The 20,257-nt window shown below is 53.3% G+C and overlaps 1 protein-coding gene across 5 annotated transcripts in view; it reads right to left on the bottom strand.

Annotated features, from left to right (window-relative positions):
- Positions 1–619: 619 nt before the first annotated feature.
- Positions 620–20,257, bottom strand: part of P2RY6 (pyrimidinergic receptor P2Y6) — a 40,893-nt gene continuing 21,255 nt past the window's right edge. For 2 of the 5 annotated variants that reach the window (XM_019811857.3, XM_006936969.4), the window contains exons 2-4: positions 7,257–7,321; positions 6,464–6,525; positions 620–5,630 (exon numbers count right to left, since the gene is read on the bottom strand). In XM_019811857.3, the coding sequence (XP_019667416.2) occupies positions 4,610–5,596 (987 nt within the window). In that variant the 5' untranslated portion in view covers positions 5,597–5,630; positions 6,464–6,525; positions 7,257–7,321 and the 3' untranslated portion in view covers positions 620–4,609. Of the gene's footprint in view, positions 5,631–6,463; positions 6,526–7,256; positions 7,322–9,467; positions 11,287–20,257 lie in introns of those variants that run through there. The other 3 variants (XM_045038771.1, XM_006936970.4, XM_019811858.2) reach the window with 2 other exon arrangements.

A 20,257-nucleotide genomic window follows, 5' to 3' on the forward strand; every position in this document is an offset into this window, starting at 1 on the left:
TTTCCACATTAGAAAGGACAAGCCCTGGTTCCTGATTCTCTGGCTCTTCCATCTTTGGCCCTGCCCCTGTACTCAACCTACAACAGCCAACTCATATGCCTCCTGTCATGGAAGTGCCTTCCCTGGACCAGGCCTCCCTGGGAGCCTTCTTCTCTCTTTTCTTCTCCACCCATCACCTCCACTTCCTCCCTGCCTGCTACTCCCTCATTCGAACGCCTCCACTGCCACCATCATTCAGAAACCCCTAGGCTTTGACCTTTCACCTCTCTGGCTCCTCCTCCTGCCCAGCCCCCTAATGAAGTTCCCAGGGTTCTCTCCAGGCCCTCCCTTCCTACTCTGTCCCTCAGGAAACCCATCTACCCCCTTGGCCTCAGGCCTCAAGCCGAAAGCACCATGACCACTCCCCAAGTTTTGCAATTCTCTAAGAAGCCTTCCTGGGTATCTCCAGACCCTGCTGAGTCCTAGCTCCCACCCAGGTTGAGGCCTTGTTATCAAGCTGGACCCTGCCCCCACCCCAGTCCAGGACACTGCCTGGCCTCCCTCTAGGTCCGCCATCTCAGGATAGGAGCGAAGTAGAGGGACTTGTTTTGGCTGTGGTAACAAAGGCCTGAAAAACTCGTGGCTTAAAAAAGATAGACATTTATTTCCCTCTTGTGCAAAAGTCCAATTCAGGTGGCCCCAAACTGGAATGGTCAGAAACCCAAGCTGTTTCTCATGGTCCAAGATGGTGCCCCAGCTGTGAGGCCCCCATTGTAAGCAGCAAGAAGGGAGGGGAGGCAAAGGATAGACCCCACCTATCTTTTAAAGACCTTCATCCCCTTCCTGTGTTAAACTGCTGTAGGCCACTTTGCTTATATCCCACTGCCCAGGATTAAGATACCTGGTCGTACCTAGCTGCAAGTAAGGCTGGGAAATGAAGTTTTCATCCTAGGAGAACTTGTGCCCAATTAAAGGAGAGTTAATACTGCAGTTGGCACTTAGCCGTCTCTGTTACAACTTCCTAGGGGGTTCCCCAATTACTGGCACTGGCTGAGGCAGGTGGGCACTTGAAAGGCACGTAATAAAAGGAAAGGGAAGCGAGGCAGGTCGAGTAACGCAAGGGGGGCATCTAGTATCTGGGTTAGAGAAGGACTGTGTGACCTTCACAGGTCAATTCTCACATCTGGGCCTCAGTATCCCCATCTGTAATTGGAGGTATTGTAAGGATTAAGTGAGAAAACGTGTGTACAGCACACTGCATGTGCCCAGGACCTGCAGAGCCCAACAAATGGCCACTGCTGTCATTGTTGTGGCTCCCCGGTGCTCCCCTGGGCTGGCACCAACCCTTTTACTCTCCAGCCCTGCCAACTCTCCAGCCTAATCTCTTGCTATCTTTCCTCCAACGGCCTCTACGCCTTGGGCTGTGCTGTTCCCCGCACCAGAACAAACTTGCCCTCTCTTCTTCAGTCTAATTATGGCCATCCTTCAAGCCCCAGCTGCACTGCTACACCCCAGGAAGTCTTCCTCAAGCCCAGAGCATCACCTTGGACCCCTGTGAACCCACATGCTCCCCCACCCCTCACCACACTCTACCTCCACACCTTCGTCCGTGTCTCCTCTGTCTTTACCCCAGTGAGCAGACATCCCCAGCTGAAGCCCCTATCCCCGGGTGTGCTCTGGGTTAAAGTGAGGAGAGAGATTAGGGGATGGGGACAAAAGGAGGGAGAAAGGAGGGGGGAAATTCAAGCTCCCCAATGGCACTCGGGAGTCTCTCGTACTGGCATTAATAAATGGTTTTTCCTTCTTGTAGGAGTAGATAGATGGGGCTCATGGATTATGACCCTCGTTCTGAAGGGAAAAAAAAAAGTACGCGGAGTTTTTTTTCTTAAAAGACCAGCTGCCTCCCCAGGTGAAGGAAGGAGAAATCCCTTGCTCAGAGCCCCTTGTTTAGAAACTTCCTAGGCAAATTCCTAGAGAGAGAGACTGGAGGAACTTGTGTGCACAAAAGGCAAAGTCATTACAATAGCAACACTCATTGCACGCTTACTGTGTTTCGGCATTACTCTGAGTGCTTTGCACGTATTAATCCTCACAACCACTTCGCAAGACAGATAGCATCATCATTCCCATTTTATAGCCTGGGAAGTTACGGTACAAAGAGGCTACATAACTTGCCCAGAGTAACATAACTAGTAAGTGGTAGAGCCAAGATACACGCTCAGGTTGAGCTGGGTCTGCAGTTTCCACCCTTTATGCTGTTCTGCCTTGCGAAGGGATGCTGGAAATGGAATTTACCTGTGGCCCACAATGTTCACTCTTGGAAAAGTAACCAAAGAAAGGGTCACCATTCTCGGCAGTCTGCTAGGACAGTCATCTGGGATGCTCTGGGCACTGTGGGCAGAAGCCCTCTGCCTTCCGCTCTCCTGCTGCCCTACTCCCCCATGACAGGCAACTGAAGAGTCTCATCTCAGACTCTCAACAAGATGCAAGGCAAGCATCATCTGTGCTACTTGGCAGGACATTGCATTGTGTTGGGAATATACATCTTCTGACATTTCCTCACATCTCTTCCCTGTGACCCAAAGAATCAAAGTCCCTTCTGTCCAAATTATCATCAACCTCTTCAGCAAGGGCACTTTTGACGGGTTCCCAAGATGGTTTGGGCCCGGTTTTCCCACTTCCTCAGACAGTTGCAAGCACATTTCCAACATTATTATGGAGTTTAACTCCCGCAGAGCCCTTCTCTGAATGCCCCCATTGCCCAACACCCTTGGAGATTAGATGCTGAGTAAGCTACGCAGTCCTTCCCCTCCCTGCCCTGTCCCTATGCCCTGCCCTCTCTCGGCTCTACCCTCTAAGAAGGTAGACTCTTTGTCAAGGCTGGTTCGGGTACAGGGTCTGAGTGGTATACTAGCAGCCAAGGGCAGGTGAAATTGTTCTACAGGTGGAAAGCTGGGACCTGGAAGGAAGGAATAAGGAATGGAGGAGAAGTGAGGGGGGGTCCGGTGGGGGTGTGTGTGGAGATATGAGGAAAAGGAGCAGAGAGGGTGAGGAGCTGTGTGGGTGGGGCCGAAAGGAGGGGTGGGTGGGGAGAGCAGGTAAAGAGGCCTTATGTGGCAGAATCCCTTGGCTGTCTTCTCAGAGACCTTCAGTGAAGATGCCTTTCCAAAGCTTTTGAAGGCTCAGGTCTGTGTTTGAGATGCCCCTGTGAGATGGCCTCCAGCAGCCTCCCAGGCACCCACAGGCCAGAATGATGAAGGTGAGAGGGCAGGAGCAGAACCCATGGAACAGTCTGTCTTGAGACTGGCCACAGGACTTCTGCACCTCCATGTGGCAGCCTCCTGGTAGCCGTGGCATGGCCCTGAGTCTCTTCAAGTTGACTTCTCCTTCTAGAATGAAGCAATATTGAAGGGCTATTTCCCTTCACTTGGGGGGGCCTGGTGGAGGGTTCCTCAGGCACCCAGGATACCCTGAGGCTGAAAGAGGCCCATGCGAAGAGATAGGTGGAGGAGAGGTGGGGTCTGGGGCTCTTCCTGGCATTCAGTGCTCTGGTCCCACCCACTCCATCCCCTCTTGGACTTAACTAAAACTCACTATTGATTTGCAGCCAGATTCAACAGGTCTCTGCCTCTGGGTTTTATGCACCCAGTGCCTTCCATCAGGAGCAGCCTCCTTCTCTCTGTCTTTTGGATTCCTCCCTGGCTTAAACTCCACTCTTTGAAGAAGTGCTCCCTGATTCTTCCCTCTGCTCAGCCCCCACAGCCTGAAGGGTGGCCATGGGACAGCTTTTGTTTTCTCAACTTTCACACACAGCAGACCATATGCCTGCCCCCCACTCCAGCTCTCTACCCATCTCCTCCAGCGCAGAGTCTAGATTAGGGCCATCCCAGGCTGGGTGAACACGCTCCCCACTTCCATTTGCTGACCTGCCACTCAACCCTCAACATCTGGTTCAGATGCCCCCCAGCCCTGCCCTGAGAAATCTTTCCTGCCTCCTTGGACTGGATCATGGGTATCCTCTGTTCACCCCTCCCCGCCAGCCATGCTTCCCTCTGTCACAGCCTTGACATCACTTTGTCAAATGTCAGTATATCCAGTAGTTGGGAGCCTATATGGGGCAGAGCTGGGACTTGTTCTCCTGGGGCGCTGGAATCAACCCAGGCCCAAGCACAAGGTGTAGGTAAAGTTTTGCTGAATGAATGGAACATCACATACCTCCAGAGAGCTCATATTCATCCCTCAAAATCCAGCTCAAATGCTCCTTTCCAGAAGCCCTCACTTCCTCCTCCCATGTTCCCTCACTCCCTTTATTGGTGACTCCAAAACATTCGGCATGCTCCTCAATTACAGTGCATGTCACACGCCATTTTTGTGAGCAGCTTAACATGGCTTCCCTGCCTCTCCAGGGCTGACTGGGACCTTCTGGAGAGCCAGGTCCGAGCTTGTCTCTCTGTGCCCACACGGCCCGGTCCAGAGAAAGAGCTCAATAAATAGTCATTGGTTGAGATTTTGGAGTCTGTGGGGCGACCTCACTCCATGCCCAGCTGAGCTAAGCTCTAATTCTCTGCACAGTTTGGGGTTGGTGGGGCTTCCGGCGCCACGGCCCCAGGTGTCCTTGTCCCCAGTGGGCTCAGGGACCCCGTCGCTGCCACTTGGCCGTGAGTTTCTGCAGCAGCTCATGTGGCCTCCGGCGGAACTTCTTCTGAGTGAAGTAGAAGAGAATGGGATCCAGCACGCTGTTGGCACTGGCAAAGGGCCGTGTGACTTTGTAGGCAGCTGCAAAGGCCTCCAGCACAGGGCAGGGGACCCCAGATGTAGAGCGCACCGCCAGGTAGGCTGTCTTGGTGACATGGAAGGGCAGGAAGCTGACGGCAAAGGCGGCTGCCACCACCACCGCCATGCGGGCTGCCTTGCCACGCCGCTCCCGGGCCACTGGCCCTGCTGGGCCGTCCTGGCGGCACAGATGGTAAGCCAGGCGGCAGTAGCAGGCCAGCAGGGCGGCAAAGGGCAGCAGAAAGCCGATGACCGTGAGGGCCATGCCGTAGGGCATATAGTGGGAGGCCAGGGCAGGCGGGCTCAGGTCATAGCAGACGGTGCGGTTACGCTGGACGCCTGTGGCAGCAAAGAGGGCTGTGGGCAGACACTGGGTCGCCACAGCCAGCCACACGGCCCCACACACTACCCAGGCGGCGCGGCGACCCCCACGCTTGTGCCAGGGGGCCAGTGGGTGGCAGATGCCCAGGTAGCGCTGGAAACTGATGCAGGTGAGGAAGAGGATGCTGCCGTGTAGGTTGGCGTAAAACAGGAAGCGGACCAGGCGGCAGGCGAGGTCGCCAAAGGGCCAGTGGTCACCTTGGGCATAGTTGTAGATGAGCAGGGGCAGGGAGCAGGCGTAGAGCAGGTCGGCCAGGGCCAGGTTCAGGGTGTACACGGCCGTGCGGGTCAGGGCCCGGCGGGATGTGCCGATCTGGGCGATGACACAGGCGTTCAGTGGCAGGCCGGCCGCCAGCACCACTGAGTACACAGGTGGCAGTAGCAGTCTCTTGAAGTTCTCTTGGTAGACACAGGTGGTGGGCAGTGAGCCCGGGGCCTGTCCTGTCCCGTTGTCCCACTCCATGGCTGCCCGATTATGCTTCCCGCATGCACAGAGGCTAGGGAAGCAACACAAAACCTGTCAGTAACCACACTCACTGACTGTCCGGTAGGCCCCCTGTCCCTCTCTGGGCCCTGATCTCCACCTGAACCATCTATGATACTCACTACCCCACGGAGACCGCACGCTGCCTTCACTTTAAGGAAACCTGGGATACAATAAAGCTCAAGCTTGGGAAAAATCCAACTCACTCTCTATAATATTCATTTCCCACCAACCTTCCTGGTGAACTTCTATTCGGCCTTCAAAACCCCATGTCTTCAAAACCCAAATGTCTCCTCTTTAAGGGGAGACTGACAGACTTTTGGTTTTTGTTTGTTTGTCCTAAATCTTTTTTTTTAAGTTTTATTTATTTAGGTAATCTCTACACCCAACAGGGGCTCGGACTCACGATCCCGAGATCAAGAATCACATGCTCTTCTGACTGAGCCAACCAGGCACCCCAGGCAGACTTTAGTTTGAATCCCACCTGTGCTACTTATTAGCTATGTGACCTTGGGCTAGTGATATACCTTTTCTGAGTCTCAATTTTCCCATCTGAAAATTGCAGGAATGACAGGCCACCTCTCAGAATGTCATGAAGTTTGAGGTACTAAATCACGCTAGGTAGGGCTTCCCCTGGGCTTTTTGGAGTTTGGAGATTATGGTTATGGTGAACATGTGTGTCTTTCTCTCCTACACAGACCAGGAACCTCCTGAAGAAGTGCCAGGTCTGATGCCTGTATCTGGGAGCCCAATCTGTGGTCCAGGGCAGTGAAGGCCCTGGTAACTCTTAATTAATCAATGTGAACAGTATCCACACATTGTGAACTGATGAAGGACAGTGCCCACCTCCTCAGACTGGACTCCACCTTCCAAAGCCATGGTTCTTCTTTTGGCTGCAATCTTCTTATCTGTAAAATGGGGGAAGGAGGTGATTCAGGAGTTCTCTAAGCCTCCTTCTACTTGACTTGAGGCTACAAATGTCCGTCTAGCACACACTGGACCACAGCACCCTCTGGTGGCTAGTATGAAAACAGCTTCCCCAAAGGCAAAAGGGCAAATGACTGAGGACCAACCAAATCTGTTGTTTTTTTTTTAACTGATTTTATTTTTAAGTAATATCTTCACCCAAAGTGGGGCTCAAACCCACAACCCCATGACCAAGAGTCATGCGCTCCACTGACTGAGCCAGCCAGGCGACCCTACTGCTTGCTTTTTAGAGAGAGGAAAATCCAGGCACAGCAAGAGGCAGTGATGGCTCAATCTTCCTCATTGAGTTAGAAGCAGAGCCAACCACCTGACTGAGAGGAGACAACTAAACATAGCCCATGGCCATGGGATGTTGAGGTTATAAACCCAACTTCAGAGGTAGGCAAGCCCGACATGGGGCTCATTCAAATCCTGGCTCCCCTACTTCTACACTGTTCAACCCAAAGCATATCACTGGCCTTTTCTGGGTCTATGTTCTTATTGGTAAAACATGTCATAGGCCTGATATACAGTAGGTGCTTAATAAATGCCATGCCATGCTGTTGTATCCTACACATAATGCCTCCATTCATCCCTTCAGGCGAGATTTTGGGGAAGCACAAGTGTCTTACGGGGTTCCCTCGTGAGGTAAGTCTGGCTTCTTGATACTTACCTCCCAACTGGCATGTACACATTTACTGGTGCCCAGAGAGAACTCGCAACTTAAATCTAATGGACCTGAAAGACAAAGCCTTTGACACAGTGAGTCGGATCATCCCCCTTCCTATTTATAGGTGGGAAAACTGAAGCTAAGGAAAAGATATGAAGTCCTGTAAATGTACACAGAGGGTGACAGAGGTTTGAGGCCAGAAGGTTCAAATCCCAGCTCTGCTACATGTGAGCCGTGGGGCTTTAGGCTCATTACTGAACTCCTGGGCCTTGGTTTCCCCATCTGTAAAATGGAGTAATACAGTACCTGCCTCATAGGGTTGTTATGAAGATCAGTGCCTGGCACAAGGCAAGTGTTAGCTATTCTTGACGTGAATATACCTGCTAAGTCAAGTTATGAGATTTTTATTTTTTTTAATTATTATTCTTTTTTTTTTTTTAATTTTGAGAGAGACAGAGCAGAGGAGGGGCAGAGAGAGGGAGAAAGAGAGAGAATCTCAAGCAGGCTCTGAATTGTCAGCACAGAACCCGACATGGGGCTCAATCTACGAACTGCAAGATCATGACTTGAGCCAAAATCAAGAGTCGTACGCTTAACTGACTGAGCCATCCAGGCCCCCAAGTTATAAGATTTTTAAAAGTTAAGCTAGAGCAAAACGTAACTACCCAAACTAATTTCTACCAACTTAAAATTTGATTCTGATGAAAATATTTTCCCCAGAGTCTGGGCAAATGCAAAATGAGGTTTGGATTCTCTAGTCTGTATCCCACATGCCATATTATCTTTAATTATGAAAAATTCTTTGTGGGGCTTCAGCCCATGTGCTAGGAGTGCCGGGTGCCCAGTTAGCCAGTTAGGCACGGGGGAAGCCACAGGAAGAAGCACGGGAGCACCCCCATTGTAGCCAGGAAGCCAAGATTAGTACAGGCAAGAGAAAGCTCATTTACCCATCTCTTCATTCATTTGTTCAGGCTATTCTTTCCTTTATGCATTCATTCTCCTGTTTTCACCTGCCAGGCATATAGAAATTATTTATACACATACACATACACGCACACGTACATATACATATGCTAGTCTGCATGGGGAGACCAGTGTAAGCCACAGGATAGAAGAGACTTTTCAGAAGAGAACGAAGGATGGAGCATGACCCAGGTGGTTGAGGAGGAATTCCCTGGGTGGAGAGGGGTGTGAGGATCTCTGGGTGTCCCCAGGTGGGGAGGAAAGTAGAGCAGGCAGAGCTTGAGAGGAGAGCAGCCTTCTAGGGCAGGGTCATGGTGAGGAGGAAGAAACGGGTAGAAGGAACAGTGCTGTGCCTCTGAACTCTCTTTTGGGAGGCCTATGGTCCTCAGACACCACCCCGAGGGAAAGCCCTTGCCTCAGGTGACTGGAGGCTCCAGATATTTCCTGCTCTCCACTCCCTGGTAAGACTGGTCCTCTTGGGAGGAGGCAGAGGCAGCACAAGGAGATCCGGAGTGAAGCTTCAGGTCTGCTCCAAGAAAGGCAGGCATGCCTGTCACCCTGGCTCCCTCATACTCTCTACCCTCTGATGACTACGAGAGGCAGGGGCTGGTCCCAGCGGAGGGCTCCCTTGGCCCCCGCCTCCCAGCAGCTGACACTGTCTCCCTCTAGCTCTCACAGATGTCATTTCTTGGGCCCTGAGCCCTGGGCCAGCTCAGGCCCCAGTGTCTTCCTGGGCTCCGGCCACACTGTCTCTGGTGGGGGGCTTTCTAGCAAGGGGGTCAGATTACATCCTTCCCTGTATTCCTCTGCCCTTTGAAGAAAAGCTCAAGCTCCTGACATTCAGGCTCCCTGCTGAGCCCTCCAACCTTATCAAGGTACCGCTGGTTGCTCCACTCTGCCCCTTCCTATCCTGCCACACTGTTCCTGAGACAATAAGACCGCCACACAACTATCCACAGTTGGAGACCTAGACTTCCTCTCGGGCCGTTCCATCTTTGTTGTTCCCTCTACACAAAGTGCCATTCGTCACATGTCTGTTTGTCAAAACCCTAAGAGCGCATCCAGCTGCAGATCCCATCTTGCTTCTTCCTATCTGGCCCTCCAACTGGGTAGAGTCCCTTCTTCTGGTCCCCTCAACACTGTGGACCTCCTTTAGGTCAGCGCTGGGCCCAGCCTGCCTGCCCAAAGTCACAGTTCCTTGTGTCCAGCCCCCATGCCCCCCTCACATTGGCCCATAGCACCAACACTCACATGCAGCCTCCTGTCCCCGAAGCACCTTGGTGGCCTCAAATGCGTTGGAGCAAGGGGAGGCCAGACATGAGGCTCTCCACTCTCCTGCCCTCAACTCAGGCTGCAACACCTCCAAAGGAGCAGGCGGCTTCCTCTGTTTCCTGGCAGGGCTGTCTCTGACTGAAATAGCCCCTGCGGGGGCCACCCCCTCCCTGCCACCTCCAACACCAAGGTCTGGCGGAAACTGGGCCTCGAGGAGCAAGGAGGCGGAGAAAATGTCTCCTTCCTGGAACCCTTCCCACCCAGCAGAAGGAAGAGGGTGATGAGGGGATAGAAAGGTGGGGGAGAACCAGAGGCTGCTGGTCAAAGGCCAGCCCCACAGCCCCAGCAGCTTCCTTTCTCCTCAGCCCTCTCTCAGTCTTCTCATCTGTCAAATGGGCATGTGGGTAATTAAAGAGTTTTTGGCTCCCCCTTTAGCTGTAACACCCAGAGTTACCCTGTAGTCACTCACTCCCCCATCCATCCCTCCTTTCTCCATTCAATGGCTCATCCACTGACCTATCCATCCCTCTACATGGTAATCTACTTATGCACTCACTTATTTGGTCACCTTCACCCTCTCTCCTTCCCTCTCTTCCTTTTCTCCCAAACCATTATTGAACACCTACTGTATGCCCTCAGATCCTCCCACATACTTCCACTTCTCAGGCACTGTCTCCTGCATGGCAGGTCCAGAGCTCACCGGGAGTGACAGGTGTGGGTTGCGGGGATAGAGGTGATGCCCCTGAGAACCCATCTGAGTGAGATTCTCCCTGCCGGTGCCAAGCCCTCTTCCAGCCCCTCCTTACTCCCAAACCAAGACTCAGAGCTGTTAGGATGGACCAGAGGAGGTAAGGTGGCTTCTCATTGTTCCGAGGAGGACAGCTCCAGTAGCAGAGGCAGCATTTGCAGGGATGACTTGGAGGAGGTGGGCTTTGGTTGGGAGAAGCTGGGGCAACGAGAGGGGGACAAGTTCACGCAGGGAGAGAACACTGCCCTGGGTGCTTGAGGCCCAGGTTCTTGTTTACTTTGGCCCCTACCCACAAGCCCCTTCCCCTCTCTGAGCCTCCTTGGCAGAATGTGGTCATAGTGGCCACCAGCATGTTGTGAGGATGAACTGCCAGGGACAGGGAGGACCCTTTTTACCCTGGCAGGTGTGAGCACTGCCCTCACACCCAAACCCATTTTATAGACAGGGGGATTGGGGAACTGAGTTGGTCCCAAAACTTTGGGTCAAGCTGAGGAAATTCAGGTTTGAACCGCTGAGGAACACTTTGGTCAGTTGTGCAAGGATTAAGCACATACTGCCTATTCAGGGCTGTGCTAAGAGGTTGCCAGCTGAAAGTGCGGACCTCCTGATCTGATTTTAGTGGTGCTAGAGCTCAGGAGGGCAAGGAGGCCTGGCCTTCAGCCCAGAAACCAGTCCTTTGCTGCATTCCTAGGACAATCTCCAGTGGTCACTCCCGCCACAGTGTCTGTCCCAAGAATGGGAGCAGCCCTGAGGGCTTCCTGGGGGTGTCAGACCCAGTGCAAGGCTTGGGTCAGAGTTCCTCCTACCGGGTTGGGGCCCAGGAGAGCAGGTCTTGGGGGTCATGGGAAGGAGTGACCTAGAATGGCTCCTGGAGAAGGCATGTCTGTTGCTGGGACTTAAAGGGCCAGGAGGACTTGGCCACATGAAGCGTGAAGAGAGCACCCTAGGGGCGCCTGGGTGGCTCAGTCGGTTGAGCGTCCGACTTCGGTTCAGGTCATGATCTCGCGGTCCGTGAGTTCGAGCCCCGCATTGGGCTCTGTGCTGACAGCTCGGAGCCTGGAGCCTGCTTCCGATTCTGTGTCTCCCTCTCTCTCTCTGCCCCTCCCCCGCTCACGCTCTGTCTCTCTCTCTCTCTCTCTCTGTCAAAAATAAATAAACATTAAAAAAAAAAAAAAAAAAAAGAGAGCACCCTAGGCAGGAGGCACGCAGGCAGGGAATGAGCCTATCCTGTGGGAGAAATGAAGCATAGTGTAGCAGGGGATGAGCTGTGTGAAGAGGGGCCCAGTTGGAGGCCTGAGGGGGCTGGCCCATTTAAAACCTCTAAGACAGAGCCCAAGTGCCCCTGCTCTGCTCCCAAGCCTGCCAGGGCTCCTAAGTCCAGCCTCAGCCCTTCCCCAGCAGGCTTTCCAGCCCTGAGGCGTACATCTGTGCTATTTCTTCTGCCCGGGATGCCTTCCAAATAAGCCCTACTTATCCTTCCTGTAGTTTTCACGTCTGTAAAATGAGAATGATTACTGGTGCCTGCCACATAGGCTGTTGTAAGAAATAAACGAAACCATGCAGGTGAGGTGCCCTGGCACACAGTATGGACTCAATCAACATGTGTTAACTGAATGAATCAATTCCAGGCCCAGCCTAAATGCCCCCACTTTGGGCTCCCTCAGCCCGTGGCAGCGTGCACCAATTCCTGGGTCCTCACCACCCAGTGTCATCTCCTAATAGTCTGCCCGCTGCCGGATGTTTTAGCTGCAGCCCTGGGTGGGTGGCAGGCGGTGGCAGTGGTTATTCTCTCCCTTATACAGATGAAAGAAGTAAGACTCAGGAGAAGTCAACGAGTTTCCCAAGGTGTCCCAGCCAGGTGACATTTCAATACTGTCTTTCTGACTCTACAAACCCCTTATCCATGGTTCCCCTGAAATCCATGCTTAGACGTCCAAGCCAGGAAATTCCCAGAGGATCGTCTCCCTTGCACTGAGGGCTTCTGGCCATGAGATGGTGCCAGCAGACTGCCTGGGCTGGCCAGTCTCAAGCCTTCTGACCGCCGCCCTGGGGTGGGGGCTGTGTGGCAGCTCGACACACAGCTAGGGCCTCCCTTCTGGGGCTGGCACTGAGCAACCTCAGGACTGGGTTCCCAGCCTCAGTTTCTCCTGGCCCACTCCCCAGCCTTTCTCCTATTTGTTAGTCCCATATCCACTCATATCCTGTTCTCAGAGCCTCACCTGATCAATCTGGCTCACGGGAGCTAGTGGTGACATTGGCAGGGGGACGGGGCCAGTGTTCAGCCCTGTTCGTCTGAGGTAGAGGCCCTGGGAGTGTTGCCCTGACACCAGGCATCCACCCACCCAGCTCCGTTCCAGGTACACCCTTGGCAGAAACATTGAAGTCCCTCACTCCGTAGAGGGGACACACTCTGCCAGTTTCCTTTTGTCGGTTCAGGCAACACATGGGATTGGTTTTCGCCTGCAGCAGAAGCGATTCAGGATAGATGGAAGGAAGAACTGGCAAGGGTTGATGCTCCTTGGGTTGCTTGGATCCTACGGTCTCGGGATACCCTTTTAGCTGACTCTGCAGTTCCCTCCCCATCCCTGCTCCAAGGACCTCAAATCTGGAAGGATGAGGAGGCCAGAGGCAGGAGCTGGAAGACTGAGTCACCACTTGCCAGCCAGCCAGGAACCAGCCCAGACCAGGCTGGATGTGGGAAGAGGCCTCCCAACCTTGGCCTGCCTGCCTGCTGGGAAACAAGGCCTGGAAACCCCCTTGCTTGGTCTCCAGCTTGTGAGTTTAGCAGCAAGGGCACAGGATGAGAAGGGTCAAGACCCAGCTTCCTTCCCCTGAGGAGTCAGACAGACTGGGATCCATCACCAACTCACTGTGTGACCTGGGGCGAGCCACCTACTCTCTCTGAGCCTGAGTCTCCACGTGATAAACAGGGCTAGTCCGGGTGCCTGCCTTACAGGGTCATTACATGCTCTGCCACAGTCACCAATCCAACCCTGACCCAGCAGCATCCAGCCCGGGGCAGGAGAGCCCCCTGGAGCCTGGTTTGTGGAGTTTTGGTCCCACCCGTGCTATCGGGCTGGCTGCAAAAGCAGGCAAATCTGGTAGGAAAAGGACACAGGGAGGGCAGGAAACTTGATTTCTCTTCTCTTTTCTACTTCCCCTTTTCACCTCCTACTCAACAAGAATTAAAGTTGGAACTGAAACAGCCATTTTGAGTGCAAGGAAGGGGAAGCTTCGGGGAATTTGGGAGATGAGGCTGCTTCCTTTAGTCTCTCTCTGGCCTCTACCGGCTGAGCAAAGAGGGAACTTGCATCTCCTGCACCACTACTCTGAGCCAGACCCATCAGTGAGCTCATGTAATCCCCACCACAATCCAGACAGATGTTTTCATTGGGCACCATCACTGTGCAAAATGCCACAGCCCACTTACCCTTCACATTTCCACCTCCACTTTACAGATGAGGAAGCTGAGGCTTGGCAAACTTAGCAAGAGGTTGTCTCTCAGGAATGTGAATGAAGAGGTCAAAAAACCATGGTGACCTAGGCAGGCACAGGGCTGAGAAGGCACAGGGCAGCCTCGGGGCTGGGGAACTGGACGGGGCAGCCCCTGACAGAAGGAGAGTCCATGGTGCCAGCTTTCTAAGTCCGTGCCCATGGGCCGCAGCACCTCCCACTGGGGGTTCTGGAAGATCCCAGCACCTTCCAATGTGCCCTCTTCCCTGAAGCTAGTGTGAGAGGGTCTCTGTTCTTTGCCTGGACCCCCAGGCTGTCCCCCCACACACCTTTTTTTTTTTTATCTCCCTGTAGAGGTGTGCCGCTCGGATTCCCTTTCAAGCAAGAACCTGCTGTTTACCTGCAAGGAGTGCAGCTGGCTGACAGCCTCTATTGGTGACTTCAGGACCCACCCGTCCTCCCAGATAACCAGGCTCCAGTCTTCTGGGGAAGAGATGGCCCAGATCCAGCTATCTGGCCCATCTTGAGGCAGTCATTATTCTCCTCTGCAATTTCTTTCATCCAATTCCCACACACCCTCTCACGATGAAGGCCCCATCTCCTGTTTTTCTTTTGGGGGATCCCCTTTCCCCTCTTCAAGTCTTGACAATCTGGGGGTGCTGGACCTGTGACCTAGATCTGCCAATGAGAGAAGAGTGGGCTTCTCAGGCCCTATAAGTGGCTCAGGGGTGGGTGAGTGACCTCCCCTGGATGCCTCAGAGTCAATTTTGGAGATTTTGCTGGAACATTGGGAAGGAGGCAGATTTTCCACTGGGTTTGCAAAGCTGGTAGGAAGTGAGCCTGGAGCTTCTAGGGCCAGGTGAACTATATGCCAGGAACTGTCCTATGCACGGATGATACTACCAGCAGGAAGGAGACCGTGCCAAATAAAGCCAAGGATGGCAGAGCTGAGAACTGGGAACACACGGTTCCTGAGAACAACACTGAGCACCTGGTTCCCGCTATGCCTGAAGCTTTACCTTCCACTGGACTTTTTGACAGCTTGAGCCGATAAATTCCCTTTTTGCCTCAGTCCATTTGACCTAGGATTCTGTCACTTAAAATCAGGAGTCCTCCCTATAGACCTGCACTTCCCCCTCCACATGTCTCCTCTCCTCTTTCCACATCCCGTGTTCACAGGGTCAGCCCCAGAACCCTAACATCCTTTCAGGGGAGGCTGGAACTGGCCATGTACCTGAAGGCTACCAGAAGAGGGGCATGTAGGGACTGGGGGGCTGTCAGGTCAAGCCTGATCCCCACGGGGGCTGCCAGGGAAGCCCCCCCAATTCATTTCCCGTGAGGGAAGCCCCTCCTCCAGCAGCTCCTGGAGTAACCACTGTGTCATTTCAGTAGCTCCTGGGCAGGAGTGTGGAAAGCTAGAAATCCAGCTTCTAGTCCTAGATGCATCACTCACTTGCTGTGCGACCCTGAGGAGGTCACTACACCTCCCCAAGCCTCACCTTGCTGAGCTACTTCACTGTAGCTGTGTAGTTTCTTGGCCACCAAGCTATGTGCTTTTACTTCAAGATCTCATTTGCTTTTTACAACAGCCCTGCATGGTGGGTTGCATTATCCACATTTACAGATGAAGAAATAGGCTTCGAGAAGGCTGATGGCTTGCCCAAGGTGACATGGCGAGGAGTGGTGAGCCAGGACTAGGACACAGATCTGAATAACGATAAAGGCTGTGCTCAGGAAGAGAGGCAACGTTCCTCTGTGTAAAAACTGAGGCCAGAGAGATTAGGAACTTGCCCAAGGTGCACAGTAAATCTACCATGCCACCTTGCCTCTCAGGAACACAGTGGCCTGAGAGAGGACACAGAAACGGGCGCCAAGAGTCAGGGCAGAAAAGAAGACCAGCCTGATTGTCAATGTCAGTCAGACTCCCTCCCTTCTTTAACTTTGTTAGGAATTGGGGACAAGGTCTGCTTTGCCTTTGCCAACACAGGCTCTAGCTCCCAAGAGGCACTGGGAAATGTTGAAGCCTAGTCTGTAAAGATGAGCCACAAGGCACCGTCCTTGGTGCTGTCTGGCTCAATTAAAAAAAAAAAAAAATCTTTGTTTCAGTTGATGACAGGAAAGGCTGGTCAGGGGGGAATGAAGGTAATGGCTGCATGAGTAGCACCTCTGCACCTCCCTGGGTCCCCCAGCCTTCAGTTGTCAGGAAGGGCAGACCACCTCCACTGCCTTAGTGTTTGTTGTACGTTATGGTTCTGCCCATTTCACAGATGGCCACTGAGGCCCCAAAGGTAGGTGGCTTTGTCCACAAATCTCACAGGTAGGGTCTGGGTATGGAGGAAGTCCAGAGAACCTCTCACCTCCCATGAAAGGCAGCTCCCTTGCCCCGGCCCTGCTCTAACCATCCCCAGCACCTAAGTCCACCTGGCAGAGAGAGGAGACCCAAGTGGACCCCAGAACCCAGTGTGTCAATGACAGGGCTCTGAATTGTAGACTCTCAGGGCCAGAGAGGCCTTAAGAGAATCTGACCCAGAGCTCTCCCCAGCCCCTCAGAGAAGGAGGCTCTCTGAAGCCTCTTTGACAGGACTTGTCTGGCCTCCATTTGCATATTTCCCATGACAGGGAACTCACTCCATCTCTCCTAGGCCGCTACACTCCACCATGAGAAAGCTCTCTGGAAGACGTGCTTCATCACACCAAGCCCTGAGATCTGCTCCTAGTCACTACTTTCCTTCCCCAGTCTGTCCTGCCTCTGGGGTCACAGAGCTCAGCTGCCCCCAAATCCCTGGGCACTGCAGAAGTTGTCCCAAGACTATTCACGAGCTGGTCTTCATTCCCATTGGCCAAATCCAGTGCTCATGTCCAGGCCCAGGAAACCTAGTGATGGAGCTCATAAACCAGACACGGGGCCAGAGAGCCATGACCATTTCCAAATCTGAAGACAAAACCCTCTGCTTGGAGCACAGTCTCTTCTTACCATTTTGGGAAGATAAAACTGAGGTCTCCCCCGCAGCCTTAGAATCTTGCCAAGTGGTCTTCAGTCCTCTAGAATGTCTTCCACCAAACCCCAAATCCTCACCCTCAGATGTCTAGCATGTAGCTCTGGGGCCTCATTTGTGCCCAACCTAGTGTGGGAGGAACTGTGCTTTGTAGGTATCTGAGGGGTGACCTGGGATGAGGAAATCAAAGGCAGGGCAACTGCCTGGCTCTGAATGTAATGTGGGAGGTCAGCGGTGACACAGGCAGTTCCTGCCACAGAGTGCATTGTTGTATGTGGCGTGTGTATGAGGAACACAGGACAGACCTCAGCTCCTTCAGGTGGCCACTCAAACATACAGGTTCTAGAAGAGGCCTTCCCCTACCACACTAGCTAACATTGTAACCTCCCACCTTACACACGCACACTTCCTACTGCCCTTCTCCACTGTATTTTTCTCCATGGTATTTACCATCTTCTAACCCACTATTTTATTTGTTTGCTATTGTCTGCCTCCTCCCATCAGAACATAAACTCCACCAGGGCAGGCGTTTTTATGTTTTATTCACTACTGCATCTCCAGGGCTTAGGATGGTACGTGACACATAGAAGGTACTCAGTGACAAATTGTTGGATGGATGGATTTCTAGGGGTGACTCAAGAATATCTACACAGAGAGGACTTGGGGTGGAAATCTGATTGGGGGCGTATGGAACTAGGCTTGACATTATGCTTGCATTGCAAACTACAGTTTGTACCCAGAGTATGTTTACTGGAGATTAGAGGCTGATAGAGACTTCAAAGCCACCCATTGGGCCGCCTCTATCTGGCTGCGTATATGAGAATCAGGCTGCGAACAGTCCCAGCTGAGAAGGGTGAACGGGACACGGCCTGGTGGTGCTGGGCTGCCTGTCTCTTCCTCCTGCCCTGTGTGAGGTCTTCCCTGGTACTTTCCCCATCACTCCCACACTGGCCCTGTCCCATCCTGCTGTCCTCCCAGAGCCTCTCAGCCTGTAACCATCTCTCCCTTGGCACTGGGGCCTCTAATATGAAGGCCTCCAGAACCCTGGGCTAGCATCTTCCTAGCCCCTCTCCTTTCCCTTGCCAGCCTGGAGCTCTAGTGCAAGACCCGGGGCTCCTGTGAACACAACCAGTCCGTTTGTATCCCTCGTTCTTGGCACCAACAGACCACTTAGTCCTGCCCTGTGGGTGTGAGGACGTGACTCAGCAGAGGGCCCTGAGGCCCAACTGGGTCACCACCCCACTTGGCTGAGTCCCCAAACTTCTGCCTGTCTTGGAGCAGTCCCTCTCCCATCTCTTCCAAGCCTCTGCCCCATCTTTCTTGTCAGTCCTATCCTCCACTCCAACAGCCCTCAACTCCTCCTTCAAAGCAAAGTGTACCCTTTCAGAAGGGCCTCCTTCAACTTCCTGGCCACCTAAAGAGCCTTGAATCTGTTCCTGGGTCTCCCCTTTCCCCCTGGACCCCAGGCGGCCTCCTGCAGTGTGGATCCCCCCCTCTGCCCAAAGCTTCCGCTCAGCCCACAACACTCCCCATCCTCTGGTCCCCCAGCTGTGCTTCCTCCTTCACAGTCCAGCCTGTCCAAGAGTCTTCTGCCTCCCATCCTCCCACTTTGCCCTCATTTCTCACAGCCCTACAGTCTGCCCAGGGCAGGGCAGACCAGAGCAGGGAGCCTTGGGGCCAGCTCAGGGAAGGGTGGTGGGCACCCTATCTTTCTAGGTGAGGCTGGCGAGATGGGACCATGGGAACCAGTGACCGTTTGATCTCTATCCCAAGGAAATCTCAGAGGTGACCTTGACATGACAGGCCCTGGGGGAAAAACAGGTCACTGTGAGGTCATTTCAGTTTGACACTCCCCGACCCCTGGTGCAGGGCTGGGGGCAGGGGGGTGGGGAGGGAGCTCTTTCTGTGGCTTCCAGGAATAGGCCCGGATTCTGCTCGGAATCTGGGGTGGGGTCCAGGGCGGGAAGTGGCACCTCCAGAACATCTGTTTAGGTGGCAGCTGGGGGATTCCGGTGGGGGGTAAATGAGGGAACTGACACTTCGCAGCACTCACAACATGGGTTTGCAGAAACATCACAGAGTAGTAGGGGCTGTTGATAATGGAGCAGGCGAGGGTGGCAGGCAAAAGCTCTCCAAGCTACCCCGGTGACACGCCTGGTCGTAGGAGATCCGAGGATCCACTCTGGAACAGGTCTCTGCTCAGAGATCCCTGGGAAACCCAGAGTTCTTCAAACCTGGTTAATTCCAGTTCTCCCATATGGTCCCATACACGCCCCCCCCCCCAACCTATCCACCCCCCAGTGTAAGTGAAATCCAACTGCCCGTTCCTGGCATCTGCACCCCTGTGCCACACATCACCACTCCCTCTGCAAAGCTTGGCACTTTGCAGGCCTGGTTTCTGTCCTGGCTCTACAGCTCCCAAGCAGTGATTTCACCTCTCTGAGCTTCAGTGTCTTTAATTATAAGGTAGAGACAATAGCACCCACCTCACAGCATTGTTGGGGCTCAACAACGGATCTAGAACAACCAGCCCAGTATCTGGAGCAAGTGGGTATTCACTCAGTGGGGCTTTATTTTTATTACTTATAATTTTATCACAGACCAGCTGAGAAACGGCCTCACTTGCAGCCTTTGCTTATTCATTCATTCATTCATTCTTTCATTCATTCACTCTTTTGACATGCGTTTTCAGGAAGCCTTACAATGTACAGGGACTTCACTGGGCTCTGGTCCCTATCCTTGAGGAGGCCCAGCTGGTGGAAAAGACAGATGAAGGGGTCTCCAGGAAGACAGAGGAGGCCCTTATGCCTGCCTAGGGTATCAAGGAAGGATCCCTGGAGGAGGTGATTCTTTGTTGGAATGTGGACAAGGAAGGGGAGGGTGTTTCTGGCAGAGAGGCCTGCTGGAGATATGAGGGCACAGGGTACCTGCAAACGTTTGTGTTTGCAGGAGGTGAGGCTGGGAGGCCATCAGAGGCAGGTATCAACAGTTCTCAAACATGAGGCTACAAATTTGGCCTTTGTACAGTGGGTGCCAGCCAAGGAGTCCTCAGTGGTTTATAAAGCAGGGTAGAGGTGTGATCAAATTTGAGATTTAGGAGGTCCCTCGTGCTGCTGGATGGAGGATGGACTGGATGCGGTGAGAGTCCAAGTCAGAGACAGTAGGGCACAAAGTGGGGCCTTGGCTCCAGGGCTGGTGTGGTAGGGCCAAATCAGGGGCCTTGAATGCTAGGCTCACTGCAGCCTTCTGCCCCTCTTCTACATAGTCCTCCACAAGCCCTGACAGCCAGAGTACTAGAAAGACAGATTGGAAAGTGGGCAGTTTGTCAGTGATGCCCTGGTCCAGTCCTCAGGTCACAGCCAGGAATCTGAGCCCTAGAGCAGACAAGAGGATGGCCTACAGCCCTTGAGAGAGTCCACGGGGGCCTTGTGCCCCTGTACCCTCTTCCCAAGGCTGCTGCTTCGGTCTGACTCCTCTCCTGGGGAAGCAAGGATGTGGCTCTGGTAGATGAAGAGTCCAGAAGGATAATTGGCTCCACCTGCCAGGCCCATGTAGGCCCTCTCCTCTCCAAC

Source organism: Felis catus, chromosome D1, assembly GCF_018350175.1.
Source record: "Felis catus isolate Fca126 chromosome D1, F.catus_Fca126_mat1.0, whole genome shotgun sequence".
Taxonomy (NCBI): domain Eukaryota; kingdom Metazoa; phylum Chordata; class Mammalia; order Carnivora; family Felidae; genus Felis; species Felis catus.